The sequence below is a fragment of the Accipiter gentilis genome, chromosome 19 (genome assembly GCF_929443795.1).
Source record: "Accipiter gentilis chromosome 19, bAccGen1.1, whole genome shotgun sequence".
Classification (NCBI taxonomy): domain Eukaryota; kingdom Metazoa; phylum Chordata; class Aves; order Accipitriformes; family Accipitridae; genus Astur; species Astur gentilis.
In genome coordinates, this window is record NC_064898.1 from 24,738,605 (window position 1) to 24,754,908 (window position 16,304).

The 16,304-nt window shown below is 48.3% G+C and overlaps 1 protein-coding gene across 2 annotated transcripts in view; it reads left to right on the top strand.

Moving 5' to 3' along the window:
- Window positions 1–1,152: 1,152 nt before the first annotated feature.
- The window catches only part of GDPD4 (glycerophosphodiester phosphodiesterase domain containing 4), a 34,985-nt gene continuing 19,833 nt past the window's right edge, over window positions 1,153–16,304 (top strand). The window contains exons 1-4 of one of the 2 annotated variants that reach the window (XM_049823154.1): window positions 1,153–1,234; window positions 13,770–13,989; window positions 14,626–14,729; window positions 15,801–15,894. In XM_049823154.1, the coding sequence (XP_049679111.1) occupies window positions 13,807–13,989; window positions 14,626–14,729; window positions 15,801–15,894 (381 nt within the window). In that variant the 5' untranslated portion in view covers window positions 1,153–1,234; window positions 13,770–13,806. The remainder of the gene's footprint in view (window positions 1,235–13,769; window positions 13,990–14,625; window positions 14,730–15,800; window positions 15,895–16,304) is intronic. The other variant, XM_049823155.1, reaches the window with a different exon arrangement.

Genomic DNA, 16,304 nt, shown 5'->3' on the forward strand with positions numbered 1-16,304 from the left:
CCAGCTGAGCATTAGCTGGAAGATGATCAGCAATAAAAACAGCTGCTTCTACCTTCATACCTTGCAGTTACCTCATTTATTTCATATTCCAATTCCGAAGGGAGATGATGCTATTTTAGTAAGGATTAGCAATACTGCTTTTAAAGTGGAACTCTTATATGCCTTCCACTCGTCATTAGGTTTCAGAGTGAACTAGGCTGGCATTTCTAGCTCATCTTAAAAGTTTGTCTCTGTAATGTGGGCTGCCCAAAAACTGCTGGGCCATCATTTCTGCCCTGTTCTTCCCCTCTCTGTTTGAAGGGGCAGTTTGCTGATTTTGCTTTTGAGGGACCCTCTGATCTGTCTTTTTATCCAACAAGAAAAATCCCAATGTGAGATACCATAGGGACAAAAAACACCTGGACCAGTGCTGTTTCAGAGAGCCCTCCAGGGCTGAGGGGATGTTTCTTTAGCCTCTCATGCAGCAAAGAGCTTTTAGGAGCAGGAGGAGCTGCGTGAGGTTGTGCAGCTTCTTAACCTGAGAAACTTTACAGTGGGATTATGCCTCTTTGAAAGTCCAGGGTGCATTGGAGGTTACAAAATGCAACCGCACAAACTGCTTTTGTTGTGCTGACCTGCCCCCTCTCCCCTTCTAAAGGAAGTTGTGTCTCTAATAGGATTTAGATACTAAATCCCAAAACCATGAAAAAAAAAAATAAAATAAGCAGGTTTTGCATCCAGGGTTGCTCAGAAATTTGGTGCAGTGGATTCCTGGCTGGGGCTCACAACTGTGGGAAGCATTTTCACAGAGGAGGTTTGGGAGTTTTAATTCTGAGAGTCAGCGACAACACGTCTTGCACAAATCTCCTTTGGGATGCTTCCTCGGACCCCATCCTTTGGACACCTAATTCTGCCGAGGCGGGACTTGAATACCAGCCTCTCCTGTTCTGGGTGAGGCGAGGGATGAATCCAACCCAGGTTCACCCTCAAGTCCCCGGCATCTCCTAGAGCCATGCAGTGAGCAGCTGCCTGCGTCCCAAGAGGAGATTTTAGTTTTTCCAGCCTTGGGGACTGAATTTATAAAGCCCCGCGTGGCCCCTCCTACCGTGGGAGGGACGGCTCCAGCAGCCTCTCTAATACTGGGTGTCACACAGCGGTGCCACCATTCGGGTCCCAGAGTGTCACGAGCAAAGGACACAGCAACCTAAGTGTGGCAGAAAGCAAAAAATAACCCCTCCATGCGTATCCCGGCAAGGTAAGTTACCTCCTCTCTCCTAACTCTTAAAGATGCTCCTGCCCGGTGAAATGCATCTCTGCCTGATCTTTCCTGCCTGCCCTAAAAGTTAGCACTGTTGGAGGGGGGGGGGGGGGAATTTCTTTGACTTTTCCTTTTTTCCCTTTGGACTTTTGAGTGTGTTGGTTGGGATGAGATAGCGGGCGATTGACCCAGCTCCTGCCTGGATTGCAGTGAGAAACAAAGCCCGGAGAATGGGGAGAACCGGTAACAAAAGGGGAGCAAAGGGGGTGATTTGTGAGCGGGGGGGGGGGGTTCTGGTGGCTGCTTGGAGAGGAGAAGGTGCTCAGCAGTCTGGATTTGTTCTTGGGGTCTGTGCTGGATGAGTTGGCTGTGACCTATTGAGGGGAGAACCGGGAGCTGGGGTGAGACGTGAGCGGTGGGTGGCTGGTGGGGTTGCTGTAACCGGGGTGGTGGTGGGAGGGAAACGGCGGCCGAGCATTTACAATTCTTGGGATAAAGGGCTGTTTCCATAGTAAAAGGGAGAAAGGAGCCTCTCTCTTTCTTCCCCTGAGTTCGCCTAGCGTGTGAACGGGGAGGTTGACTCTGGAACAAATAACCCGTGAAAGGGTAACATCTGGGAACAGCTGTAAATAATCAGGACCTGGTTAGAAAGGCTGGAAGGAAGCCTCTGGTCCAACGTTTGCCCCGCCGCTGCACGTCACTCTGGGAGTTTAGATGGGCACCTGTTTGGCGAGCAGCTCGCTTTGCAGCTGAAAGCGGTATTTGGCCCTGGCTTTAGTCTGCTGCTCTTGTCCGAATACTTCCACATTACTTGTAGGGATAACCATAATTAGCAGTGAAATGGGGGAATTTTTACTTCTAGGAAAGAGCGAACTTGAATTCAGGGTCAGGCGCTAAGCTGATATGAACCTGGGGACCAGCACGAGGCAAACATAGGATTGGATTGTGCAAACTTTAATTGGCTGGAGGTCCAGCCCGTGGTGTACATCACCTCCTCTTCACTTCTATGCTTTCTTTGGGAATCCTGATCTCACAATATAATGTCTCTCAGGACTTATCCTCCAGCACATGATACCAGGTGGAAGGGCAAGAGGGAACAGAAATAATTTCCTACAGCTGCTCAAGGCTTTTAAGCTGCATTTAACAAAGAAAAAAAAAAAAAGCATAATGTACCCTGGGATCAGCTGGATTTTAATTAAAAAAATATTCTGAATGTGAAAGGAGCCAAACCTATGAATTCCTTTCCAACTTTGCTATTGAAATGTTTAAAAGGTGTTTAAGATTTCCAGGGCAATTTGAAATCTTTGCAGAGAAATACAAAACTGGGTTTCATGACCAGTCCTGTGCCTTTCTTACACCGCAACATTGGACCGAGGTGATTGGATGGTGTCTTTTGAGCTTTATGTGTTATTTCTAGTGATGAAAATGCAGTTCTTTAAATTTGGTGGGCATAGCTTGTTGTGAGACTACCTGCAGCTTACAAAGTGCCTCTGCACAAGTTGTCACCATGCGGTGGTGTTTAGTGTGATAAAATACCAACCAAAATTTAAGAGAAAGCATATTTTTTTTTAAAGTTTGTGGCCCTTTGGCAACGTGCACTTAATCTCCTTGCTGTTTGAGAGACCAGAAGCCCTCCTTCAAGCTCGTTGTGTGCAAATGGCTCCACAAGTTATCACCCATCAGCTCAGACACGTGTGCTCCTGCCTCCTCGCAGGGTGGAGCAAATCCTGCCCAGTGGCAAAGTCCCAGCTGGGTGGCTTTGTGTCGGGGACAGGCTGGAGGGAGCTCTGCGATGGTTGCTCCCTGCAGACTGTAATGCCGTGCACGAAGCAAAAGCCCAACTTTGGTCCAAACCTGACTCCAGGTCTTGGGATATTTTGAAGGAGAAGGTCTGTACCTCATCTTGGAGTGATGACCTATGATTTGGCTTGTAGGACTGCCCCAGAGACCTCTGCGGTGTGTGATAAATGAGGGTCTTGGACTATTTTTTGAAAAAAAGCAGATCTGATAGGAAATTGGGAAGGTTCTTTTGGCTCCTTTCAGTCCTTACTGAAAGGAAAGAAAGGGAGCCAGCATGGGTAGAGCAGCTTGGAGACATGACCTGTAAGGCACCCTGGACCATGCCTTCATGGCAGGATGAGCCCTGAGGGCAGCATGGGCTTGGCTCCACGTTGCAACCTCTGTTCCAGGTCTGGATACCTTGTGAGAGAGAGCTGAGCAGGCTGCCTGCAGGTGCTCCTCTCTTCAGCATCTTGTCCTCACCCTGTTCTCCACGTGCCGGAGACTCCTCTCCCAGCAGTGTTCAAGGAGGAGCCACAGCTGGCTGCTTTTTGGTGGCTGAGGAGTTGGCATTTGGTAAGATCTCAGTAAATGGAGGGTGGCATTTGCTCATGTTCTCTGTGACTCTCCCCACCAGCAGAACATTGGCATCTGCTGCGTTTCAACCCTTTCTTGTCCTCTCCAGGAAAAAGGAAGGAAGAATAAAGAGTGATACTTTAGAGGGTTGAACAGATTGAACATGCCCATGTCCTAGTTTCATACTGGTCTTACTCTCCTGTAATTTTTTGCCTTGCAAGTCTTTGTGGTGTCCCTAGAGAAGATGCTGTGTTAAGGATGATAAGGACCTGCTGTCAGGGTCAGGATGGACTCTTCATCCTCCTGGCCCAGGTCCTTTCTGGTTTTTGGGCAGTTGTAGTCTACGTGAGTGCACATGACACTGTAGCAAGAGAGAGATGAGGAACCCTGTCCTAGGACTTGTCCTCTGCAGGTCTGGTGCCAAGGGAAGGGTCTTGGGGCCATCACAGCACGCTAGTGCTTTTCTTTAGTCAATGTTTGCATGGAAAGGTGACAAGGGCAAGAAGTTCACCATGGTGGTGGTGCACTGTAAGAGCAGCAGGCAGGGAGATAGAGCAGGGTTGGGTGGGGGTAACGTGTATGTGTGTGATTGAGGTTGTGACTGCTTCCCATGGGGGCAGTTTTGATGTCAACCTCGCTGTTGGGTGCAAGAAGAAGGAAGAACAGATCTGCAAGCAGGGCACAGCACGGGAGCAGCTCGAAGCGTCACTGTATGCCTGCACGCTCAGGCTGGAGTCTCATTGCTTGCGTAGAAATGCTTTGGAGTCAGTCCCTTCCTTATTCTCCCACCTCATTTCCTCTGTTCTCCAATGCAGCAATTCCTTGTTTCTCCAACCTCCATCTGCTCTAATTAGGCTGGAAGCCCCTGGAAGATTTTCAATCCCCGAGACGTTTGTACAGCACCGAGCCTCTGTGACAATTGATGGGTCCAGTCCTCTCTGCTCCTGAGGCCCCGGCTGCTGCCACTGATTCAGTCTGGTCCTTTCGGCAGCTGCTCTTAATCACTGAACTTATTTTGGAAGGTGTCCAGAGTTGGAGAAATAAAAGACACTTTAGAAAAGGGGGGAGGGGAGAAATTGGCAAGAGCAACTGCTTTTTAAAAGACTACTTAGTTCTTAAGTTGTACTTGCTACTGATTATCCTTTGCTCTGTGATTCCTTTAATTGATTCATGCCTTAAAGCAGGCAGAAAGGTTCTGTGGGGTCATGGTGGCTCTCTCCTAAGCGCTCTCTTTCTCTGCAAAGCTTTTAAGAGTTTTTGGTTGAGCAAAACCCAGTTCTTGCAAGAAATGCAGGTGAATGACACCGACCCTTTTACCTTCTCCATCCCCCAGATTATCCAGCCCCCATCTTAGACCTTTACCACTGTGACCTCTTCCTTCCCTCCCTGTTGCCTGTTGGCAGCCTGCTACCAAGCTGAGCCTCTCCCATATTCCTCTGCAATTCATGGTGAATGCTGGTTTGGGGGATGATTCTTTGGCCATTCTGTAAGAATGAGGCACTGTAGGGTTGGGAACTGCTGCCCTCAATAAGTCATGTGGCCCTACTCATGGGAGCATCTGTGGTCCCTGTGACTGCTGCATGTAAATCCGCGTGGAGAATTTCCGTGGCCGCCCTTTGTACGGCAGCGGGGATAGACCCAGAGCCAAGGCGGTGACAACGCCCTGGCAGCGGTGGCCTTGGCCTCTCCATGCTGCTGTCTGAGTGACAATGAGCCGCCCTGTCCACCTCTGTCCCTGCGGATTGGGGGGTGGGATGCACCTGGCAGAAACTGCTTTTTGGAAAGAAGTGCTTGTTGGGCTGGAAGGAAATGAAACATCATCTATAGGTGAGAAGAGCTTTAACAAAGATCCAGAAAACATTGTCATCTGGACGTGCCACCGCGGCTGGTGTCAGGAGAGCCTGTATGGGACGTCAGAGGCTCGCCTGCTGGCTCCTGGCACCAAGCTGGTCCATGTTTGTCACCGCCAGCTCTAACCGCAGAGCCGTCGTGCCTTCACCTGGGCACAGACATCCAGGGCTGGCTCCCAGCACCTGAGGAGCTAAACTGAGCAGGGCAAAACAGAGCAGGGCAAGGTCCATCATGTGCTTGGCAGTGCCTGGCTCTCCCTGATCCTGGGAAATACTTTCCTCATCCCATTAGCTGACATCTGCCTGGTCTGAGCTTTTCTATGGGGGCATCTTCCAGGTAGCCATGGGCTTTGGTGCCCATACCAAGGCAGCTTGTGAAGCCCAGGATGCAGAAGTTCCTTGGAGGTGAGCTGGAAGGGTCACAGGTCTGAGCTGGACTCACTGGGTTTGCGTGATGAACGCCGCTTTGTCTTGGGCTGGGTTCGTGCCCTGACACGTTGGACACGCGTGGGACAGTTCATCTGCCCTTGGATGAGTTGAGTTGAGTTGGCTTGTGCCCATTTCTCTTTGCTGGCTGTACCAGCCACTCAGGGTGACCGCTCAAACACAGAGGAGATGAGTCCAACCGCTCTTACAGGAAGACCAAAGGAGGAATGAAAACATCCATCCCAAGCTCTGCAGCTAAATAAATTGCTCCCTTCTTCCGGGCTGCTGGGATGTGAGCGCTGTTGGGTGCTGATCCAGCAGAGCTGACTGTGCTGGGTGTCCTGGGCCCTGAGGAGGTCCATCAAGGTTCTGCCCATGGGTTGTCTGCACTGATCTTCCTGCCTTGCTAAGCAGACTCCATGGCTCGCACCAGCAGATGGAGGAAAATCAAGTGAGCTATACAGTCCTCATCTGCTGCTCTTGTTTTGCTGTTGGCGCAACCCTACGTTGGGAAACTGAGGCTCTGGGTGATGGTTCTGCTGTGTCTGTAGGTTGGTGTTAGGTCAGGGGATTTGAGCATGGATCTTGTCTCACACTATCCTTTTACTCTGAAGTGAGTTCAAAAGATTTCTGAGATGGTTTATGAAGAAATGTGGTAGTGTTTAATTAGCTGGAAAAGATTTTCCTCTGGGAACAGCAGAACTACATTCTTATGGTGCAAAAATGGGCCAACCCTGATGCATTTGGATGCTATACATAACTAAACAGAGAAACCTCTAGCCGGTGGCATGGAAAGCATCCTTTCTTCCCTTTTCCTCCCCTCTTTGCTGGGATGTTTTGCTCCAAGGTCTGAACTTTAACACCCACAGCTTGGGGGAGGGCCAACGCTGGGGGCTTCGGCGCGGTGGCCGTCTAGGGCCCCCGTCCTTTGTCCAGGCTGAATAGCTCTCTGCAGAGCTGCCGGGCAGAGGTATGCAATCTGCAAACCTCTTTTCTTTCCCCCTCTTGGCTGACAGACAAAGTCTTCCCTCGGAGACGATGCTCGCAGCAGTCTGCTGCCCTCGGTGGGGCTGTGGGGCCGGAGAGGGTCCCCCACGCTGCGTCCCAATCTCCTCGTCTCCCCTTAACAGCAGGGCACAAAGAGCCGCTTAGGCATTCACAGGAGCAGAGAGGGACCCGAGCCAGGGCACGCTGAATTGCACAAAGTAGGATTTATCTTCAAAGAAATATTTCCCCCCTTTCCGAGCGCCGTTTTTTGTTGGGTTTTTTTGTTGGTTTTTTTTTTTTTTTTTCCAAGGGATTTATTCTTCCTCCTCCTTTCCCCCTCCAAGGCAGGCTTTGAGACGTCAAAGCACTTTTTGCCTCCCCACGGTGGCTTTTCAGTGGTGGGAGAGAGACTTCTTAGAAAGCCACGGGCCACCCAGGGGCAAAGCCTGGGGCTGTTCCCCATGTGCTGCACGGGGCTGAGCTGAGCACGGCTGCACACATCGCTGCTGGTGATGTCGCATGGCCACAAGCAAGGAGGTGAGGTGAGGACAAAAGGTGAGGACAAAACTCTTCCCTTCTCCTGTTGACCACGCTGAAGCATGGGGAGCAGCGTTTCGCCCCACTTTGGTCATGCTGAGTCTCCATTTTCAGGCTTGACCTGGAGGTATGAGCTTACCAGTGCTCCCGATTCCCTTTTTGAGTGAACAAAATGACACCTAAACATGGACATCTTGCTGCTTCCAGCTTTGACCAACATCTGGCTGGGTGGTGGAAGGTCTCCATGTGGTCATAGCTGGAAGGTTGCTGTTCTGACCGCTTTTGGGGCTAATTTTTGCCTATTCCCACCTGTACTGCCCAGAGGAGGGATGCCAGCTTCCCCAAAGGGCTGGCCATCCTTATACAGGGATCCCCAAGACTGTGATAAGGGGGCTAGAACAAGTTTATGGGTTATATATCAGCTCTATGAAGGAGCTGAGAGTCAAAGAGGGAAGGCACCACTGATGGGTCTGGCATCAACAGGGCCAAAGCTACCTGTGCATTGTGCCCACTTCTGCAATGCTGGGAAAGTGCCTGTAGACCCTGTTCTTGGATCAGAGCTTTCTTACATTACGAGTCATGTGAATACATCCTGGGAAAGCAATTCCTGAAAAACACGTCATCCAAACCATTTCATAGGTGAATATCTACTTTTTAAAATGACATTTCTGATTCAGAGTTTTTCAGGCCATTCCATGGCCAAACTGGGCCCTATCCACATTGTAGTACAGGGGAAAATACGGAAAACAGGCATGAAAGCACAAAATTCTGCTGTGTTTGCATCAGCATTTGGTGCTGGATTTTGGGGCTTCTTTGTTATCCTCAGCCAGAATCTTCTCTCCCCCATTACCATCAGTAAAGCTGACAGCAATTGCTGCCACTTGGGGCTGGGAGAGCACCTTGGGTTGGACATGGGTCACCCTTTCCTCCCCTTGGGACTGGAGCATTCCTTCCCTGGAGCAACCAGGGCTGGTGAGCCTCCTGCCTGCTCATCACCTGGACCCACCGTGATGGAGCAGCTGCAGCTTTAGTCCTCGGGATCATGGAGACCCAGGGCTGGCATGGTCTGATGGCCACCAAGCATGCTGGGCTGGTGGCTTTGGGTGGCCACCTTTGCTTGAGTGGTGCAGTGGAAGTTTCTAGAAGGACAGTTTGGGCTGTTGGGACTTTCTAGAAGGAAGAGGGGGAGATGCAACATTCTACAAGGAGGGTTGGTGTAGGCAAGACCTTCCAGAAGAAAAGGAGAGTGGGCTGGGAGGACCTCTCTAGAAGATAGGTGGGGTGGACCTGTGTAGAAAGCAGCTTTCAGTCAAAAATAATTTAAACTCGGCCCCCACTGAGCAGCTGTGCTGGGAATAACCTCCCATTCCACCTCAAAGGAAAGTTTCCCTAACCAAAATCATCCCCATCTGTGCCAGACCCATGCTTTTGCTCCTTGCAATGGAGGAAGGCTGGTGGCGTGCAAACCTCTGCAGAACCGAAACCACCTGGCCCTTTGGGCAGATTTCTGTGTAATAATAATAATACTAGATGGTAATATGCTTGAGTCCAGCCAAAGACGTGGCATTTGTGAAAAGTCTTTCTCCACCCCTTCTTTTGCTTCCTTTTTTTTTTTTTAAGCTACTATTCATCAGCTTTATTCAAAACACTCATTTTGCTCCTAGCAGGCGAGAGGGAAAATCTATTGTAGCGCCGTGAAACCCTTTTACAAACACGATGATTTCCCCTTGCCTGTTTCCACACGAAGCTGAAAGCATTTGTATAAAATCCGTTGTAAATGCTCTGAGGCTTGGCCAATAATTTCCTGGGCACACATTTGTTAATGTAGCTCACAAAGTACTTTGAAGATGAAGAAAAACAACTGTTATTTCCAGTGACGATGATTATGTTTAAACAAGGTTTCTGCAAGTGACTGTGGATAGTGAGTCATCCCTGGGGACCGGACATTGGGGAAAAACATCCTCCAAGCATGAGAGACTATTGAGAGAGGTACCGTGAAGGAGTAGAGCGACACCAAACAGTTTTGGGGGAGGATTAGGGCAGAGGAAAAAATGATTTGTGCGAAATGTTCAACTTTGGAACTTTATTTCCCATGATGGTCACTCTGGAATAAAGCCAGGGATTAAGGTGCCTTTTCTACCCTAAATTCTCATGGGCAATCTGTGGCTTTGTTTTCAGATGAATAGATCCCACCTTGGAGTGAGGCTTGCTTCACCGTGCAGCGTTACCAAACCCTTATTGCTCATCTGCAGCCACAGGGGTTGGTTCCTCAGGGGCTTGTCAAATTGACCCCACAAAATTATTTGGTTGCCTCAGAAGATCTTGCCTTAAAGCATTTGCATGTGACCACAGATGAATCCTGCTCTCAGCAGGTTCTGGGACTGAAAATTGAGCAGGCCATGCCAACCATTTTCAACACAGCTCCTGCTGGGTGCCTGACCTTTAGACTGTAGTGCAGAGAGTCCTCTGTGACAGGGATAAGTCCCTGTGCAATCCTAATAGATGTAGGATTTTGGCTTACTTGTAGATTAATTTGGTAGAAATACATTTGATTATTTGTGTCTGTTCAAAGTGTGATGGCATATTACAAAATACAGGGCATTAACCTTGGTGGAAACCTCCCCATAGCTTTGAAAACCACAACCATTGCATGTTGGAGGTGTACTACAACAAATGAAATGCATAAATATTGTCCCTGCCATCACAGGAGCAGTTAATCCTTTTTAAACCCTTCTACTTCCACATTCGTTCGTTATTTCTTGTGTTAAGCCCTATTGTTTCTTTGCTCTAACGACACCTCAAAGCCAACAGCTAATCAACTCATGAAATGTACTTTGCCTGTGTTTGTCTCGAGCTGCACATACTCCCTGGGATCCCCCATAGAAGTAAGGTATAATTAGGGCTTATAAAGAAACTGTTGGAAGTCTTGGTGATAAATTATAATTATCATCTGCCAGTGAAAGGAAAGGATGTAGAGTATATTCCACATCATGGGGAGATTATGACTAGCTTTATTTTATTTGATCCTTTTTCCTTTCCTGTGTTAAACCTCATTAATTCGCCGAAAAGAAACGGAAAGCAGATGATGGTGAAATAAAGGGGACCCTTGGGCAGAAAAATGCAGGTTTAAGGGATGCTCTTTGCTGAGATTTTCTGCCTGGTGGCTAGGTCTGTGTGCAGCTCGTGGTGATGGTGATCAACCAGCAGCTTGCCAGGAGGTTGATTTTACTCCTTTGCATCTGTTGATGCAATGCTGTGGAAGACTCCCAAGTGGAAGGGCAGGAACTGGTACCCCAGAGAATGATGGGATGGCACCAGAAGTCCCCACGCAACGGAGCTGCAGGTTCTGGGAAGGCTCAGCTCAGCCAAAAAGCACCTCCCACCCCTAGCATGGGGTTCATTTTCTCTCCAAATCCCTTGAGAATGGTCATATGGGCTAAGGGGGCATCACTCCTATCGCCTGCCTTCCTACACCATCAAGATGCTCAGGGCAAGCAGGCCATGCTCAGGTGCTGAGAAATGACCATCTCCATTTCCCTCACATGGCTGCTGGTACCCACGGAATATTTTTTTTTGCCAATTTTCTACATGCAGCTGACTGGGAAGTGTGTTTGTAACATCTGAAAAGAGCCCTGCACCTGCCTGCCCGCGTGTTGTAGGATATTGTGTTGGAGAAAGTTGGTAAGATGTAGGAGAAAGGAAGAAGAGAAACGCTTAAAAGCCACAAGGAAAAGGCTATAGGGCAATGCCAAATTTGGCTGCTGTACCTGTTTATCCCTCAAAAGATGGATGCCCTAGCTCTACAGCACAAAAAAAGACAAGGATACTCTCTTTTTCCTTGTGTAGTGGCCTCTCAAGCAAGCTCAGCTTGCAGTACATTCTGCATTCAGGCCTTGTGGCTGAATATGTTTCCTGCTTTTTCTCCCCTGCTCCTTCGTCCGTCATCCCCCTGGGCTATTTCTCATGCTTTTCCTCACTCTCATGCTTTTCCTCACTCTCTGTCAAGCAGTGGGAAACAAGCAGCCCTGTTCAACTGCCTGTGATTATGGGGATTCTTATCTGTGAACAAACAAAGTCTCTGTTTGCAAGGGAAAAACCTGAGATCTCTTGGGTTTATGGAGCTGAAAAACATATGTTACCGCTTTCACGGCTCACTTGCTAAGGAGTCCTAAACTTTGCTCTCCTGCTGATGCGTGTTTTCCTGCTTGCTCTTTGGTCTTTATATCCACCATGAACAGGGCATGAGGCAGTGGGCTTAAACTGTACCACAGGAGACTACACATTGGGAAAAAACGTTAAATGTTAAAGCTAGTTTGGACTGGAATAGCCTGTCTTGGGAGCTGGTGGGATCTCCATCACCAGCAATTTTTATGAGGGGGGAAGACTAAACCCTAGATTTAACGCCTGACATGCTGCCGTAACCAGCCAGATGGAGCGAACAGTGTTTTGAGGTCTCTGCTATCTCTGTTTTCCTGTTAAATCCTATGTGCTCACTGGTAAATATTGATGCGTGAGCCTCGTGCCCACGCCAGGAATGCGAGTAACAAACCTCATGGCCCTCTGCCAGCAAAATTGATGGGTTTGGTCCAGTGTCCTGAATTCCTATTGCTGAAGGAGAAGGGCTGGGCAAGAATGGATGCTGTGGCCAGGGGAACTCATGGTTTAGGGATCTTCCTAGGAGGTAATAAATACTGCAACCCCACGGCACATGACACCCTTCTGGTAAGAGCTCTGAAGGTTCAAATATATTCAGAAGATGCGGCTGGGGTAACTTGGTAATTACTGGGTTGATGCCAGGTGTACTTGAGGCCAGCTGATGAAGACAGCAGGATCAGCTGTCGTCTGCACCGCTCGCCGGCGGCACAACGCCTGCACCCCTCATCTGTGCTCTGTGTAATTCAAGAGCAGGATCACCATCTTGCTGCATGGCATTGGCATCAATTTTTTACTATGGGGTGACCTGCTGATGCCCAGATCTGATACTGCTGAGCTTCTAGAGGTGGCTTGACCCCACCATATCCAAGAGTGTGGGATTCCCTGTGACTGTGCGGGATGGGCAGACAGGTCTGTCTCAGGAAAATATTCAGGGCTTGGCACTCTTGGGCACTGCTCAATTAGCAGTGGTCCAAACTGAACCCCCTTTTGTGTCATTTCCATCCTCTCTCTTCGCACGCCAGCTGCCCATAGGCTGGGACATTTGGAAAGGGTACCAGGGATGCGTCATTTCAGTTTTAACTTGCACCTTATGTCTCTGTTTTATTTGTGCTTTCTGCAAACTGATCGGGTTTTTGGGAAGTGTCAGTTTGCAAGGAATTATCCACTGATTTCTGCAAAGACGCACTGGGCTCTGAGTTATTTGCAAACAACTTATGTGTGCATTTCATCCGTATGTATAGTGCAGCAAATTGTTCATTCTTGTTCTTAAATGGCTGTTATTACATCAGATAAATCAGAGAAATCAGAGTCCTGAGCTGAGACTTTGCAGCACACATGCCTGGATTTGAACATGGTTGGTATGGACTCAAGGATACAATGGCACGTTTAATGCAATAGAAAAATATCTCTGGCTATCTCTGTGCTCTGAAGAAGTGCTGGATAATGGTTCTTCTTTGTATGCCTACACAAGACTTTCTTTTCTAAATCTTTCCTTGTGGTCTTGATAGTGCCCTGCTGGGTGAACTGCTCTTTGCTGGCACAAACCCCTGTGCTATTTGCTTCACTGTTAACTACATCAGTTGCAATTTATCACCAAGTTCTTTGTTTAAAATCTTGATTATGAAGAGATCTCCTATGTGTGCATCTTTACAGCTACTCTTTCTACCCTTGAAAAACAGTGCCACGTAAAGCTATTTCAGTCAGGAGATAATTTTTTTCTGAAGGGATCAGTCTCCGTAGTGCTGTAGTTTTGCCAGGATAAGAGAGATGTTTACGTGGAGTGTTTTAGTCCCTTTCCAACATGAACTAGTTAAACTGGTAGCAGGTTGCAGACAGGTTACAGTGATGTTGAATTAGTTCTCATGGCTAAGCCTGGGCTCAGGTTCATCTGACATAATTTGGGAATCTGCAAGGAGTGCTTAAGTTAGTGATTTCATTTTCCAGAGCTCCCCGTACAGTCAAAAGGAGGCAGAGGTTCCCTCAGAGGTGATTCAGAGCACCAAAGTTACAACCAGGAGCACCACTGACTGCTGAGGAGAGTTGCAATCACCATGTGTTTCTGTTAGACAGCTCACTTAGGTATATAAAATTAGGAGAGGTGTCCTCAGCACCCTTTCCTGCTGGTTGCAGCATCCTCTTGAGAAAACTTCCTCTCTTTTTTCTGATATGAAAAGATTACCCAAAAGGAAAGGAGGGTTACAGTCTGCCCATAAAACCTGTAGTCTTGTTTCAGGAGGAAGATGAGATAAAGCCACCCAGATGGAGGCCAGTTCCACCAGCCTCAAGAGGCTCAAGTTTGGAAAGCTGAAGGTGGTACGTCGGCGCTTGCTACAGAGATATGAGCATCAGCCCTTCATCTCCTGCCTGGCTGGTTTCTACAGCTGCCGGTGGAAGCGGTACCAGCGCAGAAGGACCGAGCCTGGGAAATGCTGCTGCAAGACGGTAAATTAGCTCAAAATCAGCACAGATATTGATTTCTGTGTAAGGACACAGAGGAACAGGTCAGTCCAAGCTGAGAAGTGGTTGATGTCATGGGCCAAAGGCATCCCTGCCCAACATCATTTGGAGCCCGCTGAGATCTGTGGGGTTATTAGATTTTGCTCTAAGTGCTTGATGTATTGCTGTGTTTCTGTGGCAAGCTCAGTTTGTCTGTGCCATCGCACAGCTAATAAATGTGTGGTGGCAGGAGAGGACTTTGCACCAAACCCTCTGAACCGCTGAAACACCTCAAAGCCATAGGATCAAATTACAGAAGTAAAACTGGGGTTGGGTGTGCAGTAAGAATTGCAAAGAGGGCTGCTGCAGAGTGCGATTCCCTCCAACGTGAGGTGGTTAAAATCCTGTTCATCTGTGAAGTCGTGAGACCTGTTTTGCCTGAAAATAAATGCTGCAGAGTACGCTTTTGAGGACATTCCACCGGTCACAGGGGACGGGGAGGGAAGTCCTCTCCATATCTACTTCAGGAGGTCCAACACCAAGCCAGGTGTCTTAGGGACAGGCTAAAAGTGTCTGCTATTTGCTCTGATTGCCTTGAGGTAGACAGGGCTCTGACAACTTGTCCTTCCTCTCCCTCTCCAGCGGGAATGCGTGTTTTTCCCATTGCTTGTTGGAGCGTTCTGCTTTTCTCTGGTCTTTCTGTACATGTGGGGTGAAGCGAAAAATGACTACAATAACTTTGACTGGTAAGTACCCCCTTCTCCTCCTCTCCCGCTCCTTGGGCAGGTCAGCAGGGTGGCTGGGCAGAGAGGAGCACCCTCCCCAGCAGCTGTGCTGCAGCAGGGCACTTCAGCCGTGAGCCAAAGATTTGGCTCCTTAAACTTGGTCAAAGCATCCAAATTGAACGGCCAGTGACTTCAGAGGTGCTGAGGCTCTGCCCTTTGCTTGGCTGCAATTTTTAGGTGTAAGTGTGAATTTGGGAGAAAGGGGAGGATCATCATCACAAAAATTGTGAGTGAAGGGGACTAAATAGCTCTTTCCTTTCCTTCTCTGAGTCTTTGTTTCCCCCCCCCCCCCCGTTCTCTCTGAAGAAATGTAGTAGCTGGCATCAGAGGCATTGTACCAGCTATCTCGCTGAAAGAGAATTGCATGTTCCCAGGCTCGAAAGTAAGAAATAACTGGCAGGGATTTATGCAAATCCTTTCCTTCTGCAGTACGTAGGCAACAGTTATGCAAATCTGGCCCCTAAAATTGAATTAAAACAGCTGAAATATTATGGAGGGGAAAGGTGTAATAATGTTATTCATCCTTAATAAGCCTTTGGGTAAAAAGTAAAGCTTCCCTCTCTCTCTCCTTGGGCAATCCCTCTGCAGCTCCTCCAGCTTTCTGGTGTTTTCTGCTTCAAAACCTGACTCAAATCTCCTTTTTGCTGTGGTGCCTTACGCAACTGCAAGCAGACAAGGTGGGCTGTTGGCCTGAATCATGGCATCTCACTGTTTCCCCAGGCTGCCTTCTCTACAGCGAGGTGCTGTGTCTTACAGTCAGACTGGGAGCTCTCTGGAGCAAGGCCATCAATTTGGTCCTGTATTTTACCACCCCAGCACATTGGGGTATTAGTCTGATGGTTAATGCAATCATGGATTTGGGGAAGGTAGCTCTTACCCACTTTTGCATGTTACAGGGTAGGTTGTTCCTCCCTCCCTCCCTCTTTGTTTTATTACTTTGAAAACTTCAAAATTTCAAGGAACAGGGCTGTTATTCCCCTCCAGTCCATATGCTAAACACAAACAATATTATAATATTTTATTACTTTTTAGGTATAACTATGGGAACCTGGGCTTTTGGTTTCTCTGGTCTCTTGTTCTCCTGATTGTGGCTGCAATCTTGTTCATGTACATCACGCTGTTATTGGTAAGTAATGCTCCTTGTAAGCCGACCATGATTTATAGTCCTAAAAAGTAAACATAAGGATGGTTTTAATGTGTCAGACCAAAGCTCAGCCTAGCCCTGCATATGACCTTTAAACAGAAGATACCTGGGGAAGACTGGGAACACAACAAGTGTTTATGGTACTTCCTCTCCTTGTTCACCTGTGGATGACCAATTTCAGCCTGGGCGTCTCTGAGCCAGACATAGTTTACGTGATTTCTCTCAATGATTTCCCTTTGATAAATGTGTCCAGTCTCTCCTTGAACCCAGGGAAAGCTAAGCCAGCCGTGGCTGGATTAAGATTTAGGAGAAGCTAAAGATTCTTGCTTTGACAGCAGGGAAGTATGGGGCTCTGAATCATGTAGTGGTGGTGATATATCATCAAAGCTGAG